The 16,456-nt window shown below is 41.7% G+C and overlaps 1 protein-coding gene across 1 annotated transcript in view; it reads right to left on the reverse strand.

The window, feature by feature from the left end:
* Positions 1 to 1,411: 1,411 nt before the first annotated feature.
* The window catches only part of LOC121879757, an 87,851-nt gene continuing 72,806 nt past the window's right edge, over positions 1,412 to 16,456 (reverse strand). The window contains exons 2-7 of the mRNA XM_042386526.1: positions 10,601 to 13,207; positions 7,657 to 7,749; positions 6,429 to 6,569; positions 5,000 to 5,202; positions 3,832 to 3,947; positions 1,412 to 3,396 (exon numbers count right to left, since the gene is read on the reverse strand). Of these exons, the coding sequence (XP_042242460.1) occupies positions 1,932 to 3,396; positions 3,832 to 3,947; positions 5,000 to 5,202; positions 6,429 to 6,569; positions 7,657 to 7,749; positions 10,601 to 10,817 (2,235 nt within the window). The 5' untranslated portion in view covers positions 10,818 to 13,207 and the 3' untranslated portion in view covers positions 1,412 to 1,931. The remainder of the gene's footprint in view (positions 3,397 to 3,831; positions 3,948 to 4,999; positions 5,203 to 6,428; positions 6,570 to 7,656; positions 7,750 to 10,600; positions 13,208 to 16,456) is intronic.

The raw sequence follows: 16,456 nt of genomic DNA on the forward strand, positions 1-16,456 counted from the left end.
TTAGGTTAGTGTTAGGTTAGGTTAGTGTTACGTTAGGTTAGTGTTAGGTTAGGTTAGTGTTAAGTTAGATTAGTGCTAGGTTAGGTTAGTGTTACGTTAGATTAGTGTTAGGTTAGTGTTAGCGTTACGTTAGATTAGTGTTAGGTTAGGTTAGTGTTAGCGTTACGTTAGATTAGTGTTAGGTTAGGTTAGTGTTACGTTAGATTAGTGTTAGTTTAGCGTTAGGTTAGGTTAGATGAGTGTCAGGTTAGAATAGATTAAATTAGAGTCAAGTTAGGTTAGATTAAATTAGCCTCAGGTTCGGTTAGATTAAATTAGCGTTAAGTTAGGTTAGATTAAATAAGCGTTAGGTTAGGTTAAGGTGGTTGGTTAATCGCAAGGTGAAATTTACTGGGAGGGTAAATCTTTATGTGATCCGAAACATTACCACATATTATCGTCTGATTTTAATAAGTTCGTATGTTTATTTTATCACTAACTGTAGTCACGTCTCGGTGTACTATTGAGCATTTTGTTTGCCATTGTTCTGTTGCAGCGTAATTGAACTTGAATCTTTGAGAATCCATCTTTGTGTGGTAGCTGAAGTGAGTCAGTTAGATACGTTCTCACATCACCAGTTAGGAGGAAAATTGAACTTAGGAACCTTTGAGAATCTATCTTTGTGTGGTAGCTTAAGTGAGTCAGTTAGATACGTTCTCACATCACCAGTTAGGAGGAAAATTGAACTTAGGAACCTTTGAGAATCCATCTTTGTGTGGTAGCTTAAGTGAGTCAGTTAGATACGTTCTCACATCACCAGTTAGGAGGAAAATTAACTTAGGAACCTTTGAGAATCCATCTTTGTGTGGTAGCTTAAGTGAGTCAGTTAGATACGTTCTCACATCACCAGTTAGGAGGAAAACTTAACGTAGGAACCTTTGAGAATCCATCTTTGTGTGGTAGCTTAAGTGAGTCAGTTAGATACGTTCTCACATCACCAGTTAGGAGGAAAATTGAACTTAGGAACCTTTGAGAATCCATCTTTGTGTGGTAGCTTAAGTGAGTCAGTTAGATACGTTCTCACATCACCAGTTAGGAGGAAAATTTGGAACCTTTGAGAATCCATCTTTGTGTGGTAGCTTAAGTGAGTCAGTTAGATACGTTCTCACATCACCAGTTAGGAGGAAAATTGAACTTAGGAACCTTTGAGAATCCATCTTTGTGTGGTAGCTTAAGTGAGTCAGTTAGATACGTTCTCACATCACCAGTTAGGAGGAAAATTGAACTTAGGAACCTTTGAGAATCCATCTTTGTGTGGTAGCTTAAGTGAGTCAGTTAGATACGTTCTCACATCACCAGTTAGGAGGAAAATTGAACTTAGGAACCTTTGAGAATCCATCTTTGTGTGGTAGCTTAAGTGAGTCAGTTAGATACGTTCTCACATCACCAGTTAGGAGGAAAATTGAACTTAGGAACCTTTGAGAATCCATCTTTGTAACAATTAAAAGGAGTCAGATATATTCTCGTATCTCCAGCGACATAAAAATTTCACTTACGATCTTTTGAGACTAAACCCTGGTAGTAAAAGTTTAATCTGTGTGTAAGTCATGTAGCTGCGAGTCCACCTTTTAGTATTAGTGTAAAAACATAGTTGTCTCCAGGCTAGCAGACGTGAGCTGGGTATACAACTATGGTCTAGCTGGGGTAGTCTGGGGCTTTGTTTAAATACTGTTGTTGTGTGTTGTGTGTGTACTTGTGCAGGTAGTGTGTGTGTGTGTGTGTGTGTGTGTGTGTGTGTGTGTGTGTGTGTGTGTGTGTGTACCTGTGGCGGCAGTGGTGATGATAGCTATATCAGTCATTTTAGTGGTACTTGAACCAGGTGTGTGACTCCGAGGGTTGTGGTGGTGGTAGTGTTTGTGATGGGTTTAACTGGTTGTGGTAGGTCATTATTCTCAAACAGGTGTAGTACGTCGGTGGTGTGGTAGGGGAGAGTGACCCCCCTCCCCCACGCCACCACCATGACCTCCACCTTCCATGTGTTGAAGTTCCCCCTCCCCTGCTCGGGGGTGTTGGTAATACTGCCTTTGGTGCTGTTGGTAACATTGCTGATAGGGCTGTGGGTAGTGGTGTGGGTGAGGGCTGTGGGAGGAGTGGGTGGTTGGGAGGTGGTGTGGAGGGGAAGAACATGGGGAGGAACATGGTAGGCGGGGATGTGTTGGGGAGGTGCCGCCGTGTGGGCAGGTCATGGACGGCCAGGGGAAGGAGGTGTTGTATCGGCCTCCTGCCGCAGGTCTGGTCAGGTTACAGGGTGCGGGAGCCCTGGGATCACCGCCTGCACCTTCCTCAGCATAGCAGCAACAACAACAGTAGTAGCAGGAGTCACAGCAGGTGCAGCAGGCGGGACAGGGAGTTTCCCCGGCAGTAGACAGGAGTCTCTGTGGGTGAGGGAGCTCGCCTCTTGTTCGGTTGAATGTCGCGCCCCTGGGGAGGGAGTTGTATCTTCGGGGGTCTTGTACGGGGGCACTTCTGGCTAGCAGCCCTCCCTCTATGGAGATGCCCCTGGGTAAGGTGCCTCCATCTATGGAGGTGCCCCTGGGTAAGGTGCCTCCCTCTATGGAGATGCCCCTGGGTAAGGTGCCTCCCTCTATGGAGATGCCCCTGGGTAAGGTGCCTCCCTCTATGGTGAAGCCCCTGGGTAAGGTGCCTCCCTCCACAGAGCTCCTCCTAGTTAGGGCTCCCCTCTCCAATGAGACGCTCCGACTTAACGTCCCTCCGACCATGGACTCGCCCCTGGACGGCACCCCTCCATCCCTAAAGGCAGCCTTGGGCACCGTCCCTCCCGCACTGGGGGCGGACATAGGCCGGTCCTGCACGTCACTGCTCCAGGACACACACAGACTGGCTCCCCGCGGTAAACTCCTGCTGAGCTTCTGAGAGCGAGGTAATGACCCGCCGCCCCCAGAGGTCAACACCCTGTCCCAGCAGACGTCCTTGTGGAGGTCGGTGAGGGAACGTCCTCCACGAGGCCGTTCAGAGAAGGACGTGGCTGGAGGGGGTGCAGGAGGAACGAGAGGGGCGGGAGGAGCATCGTCAGAACTCCAACTTGACCGTCGTCGTGAAGATCGTCTGACGGGGAGACAGGACGCACTCCGACGGTCGAGTGAATCACTGGCGTTGTGTAGAGCTACTTTCTGGCTCCTCCCTGAGTCCTGACGATGTTGTTGACGGTCCTGACGTTGCTGACGGTGCTGACGGCCCTCCTGACGGTTGACGTGGTTATCATACCGATGAGGGTTGGGAGGGAGTTGGTTGAGGTGGTGCGTCGTTGGGGTGTAGTGGTTGGGGACGTGGTTGTGGTGGAGGCTATCGCGGTGTTGGGGGTCCAGCGAGTACTCCAACATGTAGTGACCACCTGACCTGTAATAATAATAATGATAAGACTAACAACAACAATAACAACAACAATAATAATATTAATAATATTAATAATAATAATAATAATAATAATAATAATAATAATAATATGCCAATAAAATTAATGTTAAATAAATAATATATAAAATAATCCACTTCTCTATATTTATTTTAATATTAAACTTGAATCTTTAACAGTAAATCAATATACAATATCTTAATGTATACACAACTAAATATGACTTTGAAATTAATTAATAACTAAACTAACATAATGCTTATCTTTTGAGAAATAGGTAATTTATCATAGAATTTGACATTGATTTTGAATAACTTTGATACAGGGAAGATATAAATGTTTTATGGTTGAATAAATGATTTTCAACGTTATCATTAGTGGCTGGGGCCTATTAGGTGTGGGGGGTGTAGTTGACTTACCTGGGGGAGGATGGGGGGCGTGGGGCGCGGCAGGTGAGAGTGTGGGGGCCGTGTATGAGTGGGCGTGGTGGGGCTCCTACCATCAAGCTTTGTTGACATTTCTGTTGCCACTCACGCTGCCGGGAGAGACAGGTAGTGTTATCGTACGGCCGCCAGCAGCACTATGTTTACGTCGGTGTGAGGATTACTACTACTACTACTACTACTACTACTACTACTTTAGAACGTAGCCTTCATCCTCCCCCTATAGCCACACCTTCGCCGCCATTTTATTACCTTAAAATTAAATATCCTGAAGCTACTACTACTACTACTACTACTACTACTACTACTACTACTACTACTACTACTACTACTACTGCCAATAATAATGCAAATAATAATGATAATGATTTAATAATTCTTGTTAACCAGATATAAATTAATATTATCTTGGAAAGAGATTAGATTACGAAGGTGTGTTGATAATACCTTCATTATGCTAATTAGTGTTATATATTATATGGTGTTAATAGATAAAGCTATGAGAGAGAGAGAGAGTAACTGATTAAATGATAGATAGATGGAGAAAGAAGTGAGAGAAAAAGATAGATAGATAGATAGATAGATAGATAGATAGACAGACAGATAGATAGATAGATAGATAGATAGATAGATAGATAGATAGATAGATAGATAGATAGATAGATAGATAGATAGATACCTGTAAAATAAATATAATACCGATTAATACATATACACATACAGCTGTATAAGCAAACATTATACCAGTATATACACTTAATATAGCACAATAGACACACAAATATAGCTGTATAATAAGCACATATAGCTGTATAAACAAACATAGAGCAGCTATAAACTCACACCCAGACTAATATAGCTGTATAAACCCATAACCACAAATATAGCTGTATAATAAACAAATAAACACATATATAGCTGTATAAACCCATAAACACACATATACAGCAGCTATAAACCCACACCCACACTAATATAGCAGCTATAAACCCACACCCACACTAATATAGCAGCTATAAACCCACACCCACACACATACAGCAGCTATAAACCTTCACCCACACACATACAGCAGCTATAAACCCACACACCCACACTAATATAGCAATATAAACCCACACTAATAAAGCAATATAAACCACACCTTATGCCAGTAGATATAGAGGAATATAGCAGTTATACCAGCGGTCTCAGTCGTCACAAAGCCGAGCATCAATAGAAGGAAACACCAGCCGTAAGAGTAGGTGAATCTCGGAGGCTGGAATGATGATCTGGGTCTTAACTTATCACCGACTTCCCCCTTGAGTGTGGCTATGTAGATCACCACGCCTAGCATCATCACCAAGCCTGTAGGGATGGATAGATGGATGGGTTGATGGATAGATGGATGGATTGATAGATTGATGGATGGATACTTCAACTCCACGTCTAACATCATCAAGCCTGTGAGGATGGATAGGTGGATGGATGGATGGATGGATAGATTGATTGATGGATAGATAGATGGATGGATACTTCAACTCCACGTCTAACATCATCAAGCCTGTGAGGATGGATAGGTGGATGGATGGATGGATGGAAAGATTGATTGATTGATTGATGGATGGATATTTCAACTCCACGCCTAACATCACCAAGCCTGTGGGGATGGATAGATGGATGGATGGCTAGATGGATATATGGATGGATGGATGGATTGATAGATAGATGGATGGCTACTTCAACTCCACGCCTAGCATCATCAAGCCTGTGAGGATGGATAGATGGATGGATGGGTGGATTGATTGATTGATTGATTGATGGATAGATAGATGGATGGATACTTCAACTCCACGCCTAACATCACCAAGCCTGTGGGGATGGATAGATGGATGGATGGATAGATTGATTGATGGATTGATGGATAGATGGATGGATACTTCAACTCCACGCCTAACATCACCAAGCCTGTGGGGATGGATAGGTGGATAGATGGATGGATGGATAGATCACCAAGCCTGGAAGAGAGGGTGTTTGGGGTGTAAGGATGATAGGGTGGGTGCTTAAGAGTGTGGGGATGATCTGAGGGTGTGTGGGGAGACATGGGGAAGGTGTGGGTAAACATGGGGAAGGTGTGGGTGTGGGGGGATGAAGGAAAAGTGCATGGGGAGGCGAAGGGAAGGTGTGGTGGGGAGGGTGTGGGAATGTGGGGAGACGTGGGTGTGTGGGGAGACGTGGGTGTGTGTAGGTGGGTGTGTGTCAGAGGGCGGGGTTAATCTCTCGTGTTCCAAAGTAAACATTACACCCTGTCACACCTCTGGTCTTGTTGTTGTTATTATATTGGTATTGTTGTTTTAATTATTATTATTATTATTATTATTATTATTATTATTTTTATTATTTTGTTATTTTTATTATTATTTATTATTATTATTATTACATTATTATTATTGTTTTTGTTATTATCCTCATCACTTATAATAATCTACCTTACAGATTCACTCCTTCATGACTTCACACTAACCAGTCGTGACCTAAGATGACCCAGAATAACCAATGACCTAAGATGACCCCAGGATGATGACCTCACTGACCTGCCACGACGAAGATGATGCCTGAGACGAAGGTGAAGAATCGTCGTCTTCTGCAGCAGTGACCATTGAGACACAGTACCTCAGCCACGCCCAACAGCACCGCCGCCGTCAGGAAGTAACCCACTGACTTGAGCACCGTGTCTGTAGGTAACCCCCCCCCCAGTAGCCACACCGTCAGCACCAGTAGCCACACCGTCAGCACCAGTAGCCACACCGTCAGCACCAGTAGTCACACCGTCAGCACCAGTAGCCACCGCAATCAGCACCAGTGATCACACCATCCCAGCACCAGTAGCCACACCGTCGGCACCAATATGCAATCAGCACCAGTAGTCACACCGTCAGCACCAGTAGCCACAAATCGCGCACCAAGTATACACCGTCCTTTCAGTAACCACATAAATCAGCACAGTAGCCACACAATCGGCACCAGTAATCCACAAATCAGCAACCAGTAACCACACTAATCAACACCAATGTCCACCGTCAGCACCAATCTTCACACAAATCGCTGCAGTAGCCACAATCGGCACCAGTAACCACAATCAGCTTTTAGTAGCCATATCTGATCCTTGCCAGTAGCCAAAATCAGCACCAGTATTTTGATCAGCAGTATTACACCAATCAACACCAATTATACACAAACGTCGGCACAAGTAAGCCACCGTCAACTGATAGATCTACTACGTGGCACCAGTAATACTGGTCAACACCAGTAGCCACACAACAAGTCAGCACAGTAATACAAGTCAGCACCAGTAGCCACACCGTCAGCACCAGTAGCCACACCGTCAGCACCAGTAGCCACACCGTCAGCACCAGTAACCCAGTAGCCACACCGTCAGCACCAGTAGCCACACCGTCAGCACCAGTAGCCACACCGTCAGCACCAGTAGCCACACCGTCAGCACCAGTAACCACACCGTCAGCACCATGGAAAGGAAAATGGGATGTGAGTAATAAACAATTAGGTGTAGGTGACATAAATTAGGTGTAGGTGACATAAATTAGGTGTAGGTGACATAAATTAGGTGTAGGTGACATAAATTAGGTGTAGGTGACATAAATTAGGTGTAGGTGACATAAATTAGGGTTTATGTTAAAGCCACTTACAAGAGGTACTTTAATGGTAATGACTTGGTACTTACAAGAGACACTTTCCACTACTAACAGTCACTTACAAGAGGTACCTATCAGCAAATTTAGAGGTACTTGGGGGTGTACTTACAGGGTATGGCAGTAGTTGAATCGTGTGGGTCAGGGCTGTAAGTCTCCGAGGGAAAGTAGTCAATCTTAGAACACCTGAACTCCGTCTTGCCTACTGTCGAGGAGAGAAAGTGTCGTGAGATTTGGTCGTAAATTCTCAAAAGGTTCTTACGTTCAATTGACCTCTTAACTGTTGATGGGGGAACCTATCTAACTCACCTAAGTTACGACGCAAAATTATGGTCGAGTGGGAGGTGTAACGCCAGTACGAGCAACCAACAGCGTCTGGCGTCCATTTCACCTGTTAATAACATGCTTTTGGGTTCTGCGCCAGGCGAATGTAACATATAACCCACTGCCAGTACTAGCACTCATTAGCGCCAGGGATTCCTCTCTTTAAGGGATTATATGGATTGAGAAGTCCGCTATATCGAGGATCCGTTAGATGTGAAACCTCCATATAACGGATTAAAAGGACACACACACACAGCCACACTACACCACACCAGCAGCTCACCACACTACACCACCACCACACCACACCAGCAGCTCACCACACTACACCACACCAGCAGCCTCAACACAACAGCTCTCTCACACACACACACACACACACACACACACACACACACACACACACACACACACACACACACACACACACACACACACACACACACACACACACACACACATAAACCCGTCCCATCTAGGTAAGTGACTGATGCCCCCAGAATAAGACGACCATCCGGAACTAAAGGAGATGAAGTGTGTCTCTCTGGGGCTCTTGGACAAAATGCCGTTGGATATAATACTGTTGGACAAAATACCGTTGGACAAAATACCCTTGGATATAATACTGTTGGACAAAATACCGTTGGACAAAATACTGTTGGACAAAATACCGTTGGATATACTACTGTAGGACGAAATACCGTTGGATATACTACTGTTGGACGAAATACCGTTGGACAACATACCGTTGGATATAATGTTGGACAAAATATCATTGGACAAAATACCGTTGGACAAAATACTGAACAAACTACCCAAAAGAATTTATTATTATTATTTTTATTATTATTATTATTATTATTATTATTATTATTATTATTATTATTATTATTATTATTATTATATTTAATATTACACCAAATCCTATTGAAGAGAAATATTTCCCAGTCATGAGGAAACATATCTACCGAGAAGAGATATATCCAGGAGAGAGAGAGAGAGAGAGAGAGATGAGAGAGAGAGAGAGAGAGAGAGAGAGAGAGAGAGAGAGAGAGAGAGAGAGAGATGAGAAAGAGAAAGAGAGAGAGTTAGGTATTGAGAGAAAGAGTGAGATATTGAGAGAGAGAGAAAGTGAGATATTGAGAGTTATATCTCCCCAGTGCTCCCGGCTAAGATATCCCTCACACCACACATAAGTAACAAACCTACATTACTGTCATAAACTTCCTACTCAACCTTGACACCTTGGGTACACGGGTTCGATACTCCTTCATGGGGTCATTAGGTCGAATCTCCTTCATGTAGGTTTGATGCGTCGGATTCTGGGAAGGGTTCGAACCTTTTTCATCATTACTGAGGTACGAACATCCTTTCCACTCCACCACATCCACTTTTCCATCGTTATTAACATCCATTCCACTCCACATCCACTTTTCCACCAGTACTTACACCCATTCCACTCCTCATCCACTTTTCCACCATTAACATCCATTCCACTATCTACATCCACTTCTCCATACCTAATAACATCCACTTCACTCTACATCCGCATTTTCGCCATCAGCCGTCACCATAACAGCCACAGACACACGGTCCCATTAGCGAGTGACACAGCTATTGTTAAAAGCCCTCTCCCTCCCTCCTCTCCCCCAGAATGGTTACGTCACAGCTAAGGGGGAGGGGTGAGGGGAAGGGGAGGGGTGAGAGGGGGGAGGGGATAAAGGGGTGAGAGGGGGTGAGGGTGAGGGGGGTGAGGGAGGAGGGGAGATAGGGGGTGTTTGAGTTACTATAGTGGGGGAGGGAGGGGAGGAGAGGGGAGGGGAGGAGAGGGGAGGGGATAATTGTAAATAATATTATTGTTCTTGTTATTGTTTTTTCTTTTGTTGTTACTGTTCTTATTTATATTATTATTACGTTAACTTAAGGTTAGGTTAGGTTAGGTTGGGTTAGGTTGGGTTGGGTTAGGTTGGGTTAGGTTAGGTTAGGTTAGGTTAGGTTGGGTTAGGTTAGGTTTGGTTAGGTTAGGTTAGGTTAGGAATATTCACATCAGGAACCATTGTTAATCTTGACTTAAATCCTACAAGCAATGGCTAAGACTCTTGGTACATTATCTTATTATAACTTGTGGTGACTTACTGAGGCTCTCCACCCCTCCCCAGGTAATATCCCAGAGGCCTTGTCGTAAATAACAATGCCAGTAAGAGCAATCAACACCGCCTGGCGAATCGTCTTCTATCGCCAGTAATACAGATGATTGAACTTAGGAACCTTTGAGAATCCATCTTTGTGTGGTAGCTTAAGTGAGTCAGTTAGATACGTTCTCACATCACCAGTTAGGAGGAAAATTGAACTTAGGAACCTTTGAGAATCCATCTTTGTTGTCGTAAGTTAAATGAAGCAGCCGGGCCTCGTTGTCATATCACCAGCCAAGGGGGAACATTAATATGGCTGAGTGAGAGCAACAAGGCGAGGGGCTGGTGCAAGTTGGTCTATGAATATGCATGTTTATGACAACTCTGTCTTGACGTCTTTGAAATTATTGTATAACTTAATGTTGTGGTTTGTGTGTGTGTGTTGGGGTGTGTGTGTGTGTTGGGGGGGGGTCGTGTGTGTGGTGTAGGTGCGTGTGTGTGGGATGGGTGCGTGGGTGCGCGTGTAATATGTATATACAGTATATATATGGTTACGTTAGATTATGTTAGATTAATTAATAACGAGAGACGAGGACTTACCTTCAGTAGCACAGAGTGTAAAGAGACCGCTGACTGTACACTTAGTGAGATACTCGACCTTGGAGGAGCCGTTCCTGTAGGAGGGGTTAGGGATCCTTTCCTCTGAGGTGAGCCAAGAGCTTCCTCCTATAGCCGTCAGCACACAGGCGCCGCTCACACATGCTGCCACGGGCGTCCCCAGCCATAGGATGTGCACTGTGGCATCCAGACTCAACATCCTACCGTCCGAGGCTCTTAGCTGGTGTTGAGACGCCCCAGGTTTGTTGATGGTGGTGCTGGAAGGAGGGGCTGTCTCTCTCAAATCCCTCAGGAACACTTTTGCCTTTCTTCCTTGAGCTGGGAGGAATGTTTAGGTTCTTAACTAGCACTGAAACTTTTATGGGTTATTGATGTGGGTGCTGGGAGGAGGTGGCGCGTCTCTCAGATCCCTCAGAAACACCGTATATTTTCCTTGAGGTAGATCACATCAAGTTCCTTAAGTGGCACTGAGACGTTCCTGCTTTGTTGATGGTGGAGCTGGGAGGAGGTGGTGCGTCTCTCAGATCCCTAAGAAACACCTTCGCATATTTTATTTGATGTAGATCACGTCGAGGTCCTTAAGTGGCACTGAGACGCCCCTGGCTTATTGATAGGAACACTCAGGAACACTAGTCTATCTTCCTTCTGCTGCTACATCACACTCAGGTCCTCAGGCTAGATCAGGATGCCTCTTAGCCAGTTCCCCAGGAGTGTTGCTTAAACACCCGGTCTTTTAGATACCTTCAGCAGGGTCTTAGGGTCTCGGGTGATGTAAGGACGCTTGTAGCTGAGTCTTCGTGTTGCTGATACTGTTTCTTGATTCACGTAACAGCTCCTTTTACCATGAACCAGTTTATTTTTTAGCAAGCAAACGTTTTTAATGCATTTTAGATGGCCCTGTGGCTTGAAGCAAACGTTTATCATGCACTAGAGGGTCCCTGTGAATTGAAGCACTCGTTAGTTAGCGAGCAAACGTTTTTATTACACTTTAAAGATCCCTGTGACTTGACGCAAATGTTTTTAGCAAGCAAACGTTTTTAATACACTTTAAAGATCCCTGTGACTTGACGCAAATGTTTTTAGCAAGCAAACGTTTTTAATACACTGTAGAGAGTTTGACCTAGTATCTTACACCCTTGTGGCTTAAAGCTGGCGTAGTTCTTGCAAGCAAATCCTTTCTTAATGTAGCCCCTTGTGAGTTGAAGGTGTTGTATTTCCTGCAAGCAAAACTGTTTCTTAATAACTTACACGTCTCTAGGTTCCTATTTGAACGTTTGTGACTTAAAGCATTCATTTTCTTGCAAGCAAATCATTCCTTAATGCACCTACGAATTGCTGGGATAATGCCAAGCCGGACCTAGCATACACCACTTGTTTTTCTTAGCTAGGACAACTATCTTTCACTGTCTTTTAATTCACCTAGCAAGCTTTTAAGCTATTTGGATTAGTAGGTCGATACAAGCATGATTCCTGGCTAGCTAATTGTTCCCTTTTTGCTAGCTGCTATTCTTATATGGAATACTATTATTTCAGTACTAGTTTGATATTGCCACTGCTATTTCCCCTCTACCTTCCTCACTCGCTCTCATTTTCACTCTTTCTCTCACTTTATCTATATATCTCCTTCACTGTCACTCTCTCTGCTCTATCTCTCCCCCTCCCTCACCTGGCGACTAATTACTTGGTGTAGCGGCTCACCTGTCCTTGCCTGACTACCTGTGTCTAATACTCCTTGATGAAGACTTTCTCATCTCTCTCTCTCTCTCTCTCTCTCTCACCTGACCGACTTTCTGATAGAAGTTTTTCCCTACGTGAAGATCAATATTCTTCTTCTTACTATGCAGTTTGTTTTATCAGCTTTCTGTTACAGTGTCTTGCCCTTTGCCTTCCTTATCAAGTGAAAACCTTGCCAAGTGAAATCCAACACAATATCCGAACTTAAAACCACAAAACATTGAACAAAAATAACATTCTAATAAATTAGTTTAGAGATCAAGACAATAACTTACTTAGAAACTAGAAAAAAACATAACTTATTATTCCAGTAAGTTACTTCAGAAACCAACACTCTAACTTAGAAACCAGAAAACATTGACAAAAATCTAAACTTAATATTCCTTCACCTCTAACCTCTCTCTACTAAGTTCTTTAATGTAAACATAAACTTTATCTCTGACACTCAACTCTGTATTCAAGTTTCTTTTAATTAAGTTGATTTTAAGTTTATTAATGTCGACTTTTAAATGGGGTTTAATTCCTAGTCTGCCCAGCGTTTGTTGAGTCGTCTCATGAGCTCTATTTCAACAGGTATGGGAGGATGACGTCACAAGCAGCAGGTGTACATAGATGACGTCACTATCAGATGTTTACACGGATGACATCACTGTCAGGTGGCTACAGATGGCGTCACTATCAAAAGTGTGTAGATGACGTCACAATCAACAAGTGTACACAGATGACGTCACAACCAACAGGTGTCTACAGATGACGTCACTATCACCAGGTAAGCACATACAGTATATGGGTTTTCTAAGTAGGTGTGGTTGGCTTCTACACCTGCAGGTTTGCCTCTTCACATGTGTCATACACCTGTAAGAAGAGAGGCATTAATTAGTGCTATAATACCTAAAATTATATGTAAATTATACGAGATTATCAGACGTAGTTATAATTGAAATGAACAAAATTTAAAACTATCATTCGTATTTATTAAAACTTATTATCATGGTTTATCATTTATAATTAAACCTATAATCCTTACGTATTACAGATGATGATTACAAATGATGCAAAATTATTCAGTTAATTATCCTCCAAATTATACTAAACTGTCAAAAGTATTTATCATTCCTAAATATAGAAAATAATTATCAATCCAAATTATACATAAATTACAATCATTCTCAGTTATACAAATTATACGAAATACTTATTATAAATTATACCAAATCATACAACTAATTATCTCCCTAAATTATACCAAATCATACAGCTAATTATCATTCTAAATGCAGAAACAAGTAATTATTATTCAAAATTATACCAAATCATGCAACCAATTATCATTCAAATTATACCAGAACAGAGAAAATCTTTAGTAAAATTTAAAGAAACGAAAAAAAAACCCAAATAAATAAATAAATAAAAGTATATAAAAAATATATATTCCGTTTTCTTTAGACCAGGAAGAAATATATTAAGACGTGAAACTTTTACGCCCAAAGTTTTAAATTACAAACTTTTGAAGTATTTATTTCTTAGGCTGTGATGTGTTGGTGGTAATTTGTGGATTATTGTTATTATTGATGTTATTGTTATTATTGTTATTTTATTATTATTATTATTATTATTATTATTATTATTATTATTATTATTATTATTATTATTATTATTATTAGTATTATTATTATTGTTATTATTATTATTCAGTTAAGTCAGGTTTAGTGTAGATTAGGTTAGGTTAAGTCAGGTTTAGTCATGGTTAAATTAAATCTAATCTAGGTTAGGTTTGATTAGGTAAAGTCAGGTTTGCAACAGTTCGGGTGGTGGTGGTGATGGTGGTGGTGGTGGTGGTAGTGGTGATGGTGATGGTGGTAGTGGTGATGGTAGTGGTGATGGTGATGGTGGTAGTGGTTGTAATGGTGGTTGTAGTGGTGGTGGTAGGAGATGGTGGTAGTGGATGGTAGGTGGTGGTAGTGGTGATGGTGGTAGTGGTGACGGTAGTGTAGGACAGGTGGTGGTGGATAGTGGTAGTGGTGCTGTAGTGGTGACGGTGGTGTGGTGGTGGTAGTGGTAAAGACGGTGGTGGTAGGTGGTAGTAAGGATGGTGGTAGTGGTGACGGTGGTAGTGGTGACGGTGGTAGTGGTGATGGTAGTGGGGTAGTGGTGGATTTGGTAGTGGTGGTGGTAGTGGTGATTTGTGGTAGTGGTGATTGGTGGTAGTGGTGGTGGTAGTGGTGACGGTGGTAGTGGTGATGGTAGTGGTGATGGTGGTAGTGGTGACGGTGGTAGTGGTGGTGGTAGTGGTGACGGTGGTAGTGGTGACGGTGGTAGTGGTGATGGTGGTGGTATTAGCGAGCTGTCAACCAAACTGACAAAAGCCTCAATATTACATGGAAGCAAAAACAGTGTGGCAGACATACAGGACAGACAGCCTTCATGTTGTTCCTCTCCTTCATTATTCACAGGGACCAGGAGCTTCTTTCTTTACTCAATTTTATTTTATTTTACTTTATTTTAAGTATATTTTCCGTTGTTTAATTTTTTTTTACTTAATTTTAGATTATTTTAAATTCGAGTTAATTTTACTGTTACATTATTTTACTTAATTTTCACTGTTTTACTTTATTTTAAGTTTATTTTACTTTATTTTACTGTTTTAGTTTATTTTAAGTCTATTTTAGTTTCTGTTACTTTATTTTAACCCAATTTAGATTATTTTAAGTTTATTTAAGTTAATTTTACTGTTTTAATTTATTTTACTAACTTTTACTGTTTTAGTTTATTTTAAGATTATTTTACTTTGCGTGTGTGTTTATGTGTGTACGTCTGTGTATGTATGTATGTATGTGTGTGTATGTCTGTCTGTAGCTCGGTTAAGTTTGTGTTCAATCTAACTAATTACCTCTTAAGGCCTCACCAGTCTCCTCTAACTGGCCGGACACTCGATAAACCTTTAACGGGAGACCAATGGTAATGTTGCCTGAGTGAGTCTTCGTAAATTGTCGTCGTGTGAGAGCTCAAAGTTATGTTTTGTTATTGTTATTATTGTTGTTATTGGTGTTGTTCTTGTTATTATTATTGTTGTTATGATTATTTTTATTCTTATTGTTTTTATTACTGTTATTATTATTGTTATTATTATTATTTTTATTCATATTGTTATTATTAGTTATTATTATTGTTGTTATTATTATTTTTATTCTTATTGTTATTATTACTGTTATTATTATTGTTATTATTTTTATTTTTTATTATTTTTTACGATTATTTGAGGTAATGTAATTGTTCCCAAATTCGCATTGAAAGTTATGTTATATTTTCTGACGTTCACAGTTTAATTATTTCGATTTTCCCAGGTTTAACCAGTTTGATGTTCCCAGCTTAATCAGTTTGATTTTCACAGCTTAATCAGTTTGACGTTCCCAGCTTAACCAGTTTGACGTTCCCAGCCTAATCAGATTGACGTTCCCAGATTAACCAGTTTGACGTTCCCAGCCTAATCAGATTGACGTTCCCAGATTATCCAGTTCGACGTTCCCAGCTTAATCAGATTGGCGTTCCCAGCTAAACCAGTTCGACGTTCCCAGCTTAAGCAGATCGATGTTCCTAGCTTAACCAGTTCGACATTCCCAGCATAACAATTCGACATACCCAGCTTAATCAAATCGAAATTCCCAGCTTAATGAGATCAATTTAATAGGATTTAAATTGATTACACGAACAAATAAAAAAAAATGCGACAAATAATTAAAAATATATCAAAATACCATAAAATATGACCAGAAAGTTACTGAACACAAGACATTTTTCGTTCACTTCTCTTGCTCTTTCAGTCTAGTTCTTTTATTCTCTCTCTCGCCTTATCTCTCTCTCTCTCTCTCATATCTAAAAGGTCGTCTCTATATCGTAAGTCTTAATGTCAAAAAGGGCATCCCGTCAAACCTTTCTGCCAAAAGTTTTTTCCAAATTTTAGGGCGGCGAATCCTCATCCTCATCACCCCATCCCATCACCCCATCACCCCATCACCCCTCCCTATCACCTCCCTAGGTCTTGTATCATGGAAAATTAATTGTCCTGAATGTTGAAGGAACTTACGAGTGGGTGATAAAATATTT

Source organism: Homarus americanus, unplaced genomic scaffold (genome assembly GCF_018991925.1).
Source record: "Homarus americanus isolate GMGI-L3 unplaced genomic scaffold, GMGI_Hamer_2.0 scaffold42643, whole genome shotgun sequence".
In the NCBI taxonomy this organism is placed as follows: Eukaryota; Metazoa; Arthropoda; class Malacostraca; order Decapoda; family Nephropidae; genus Homarus; species Homarus americanus.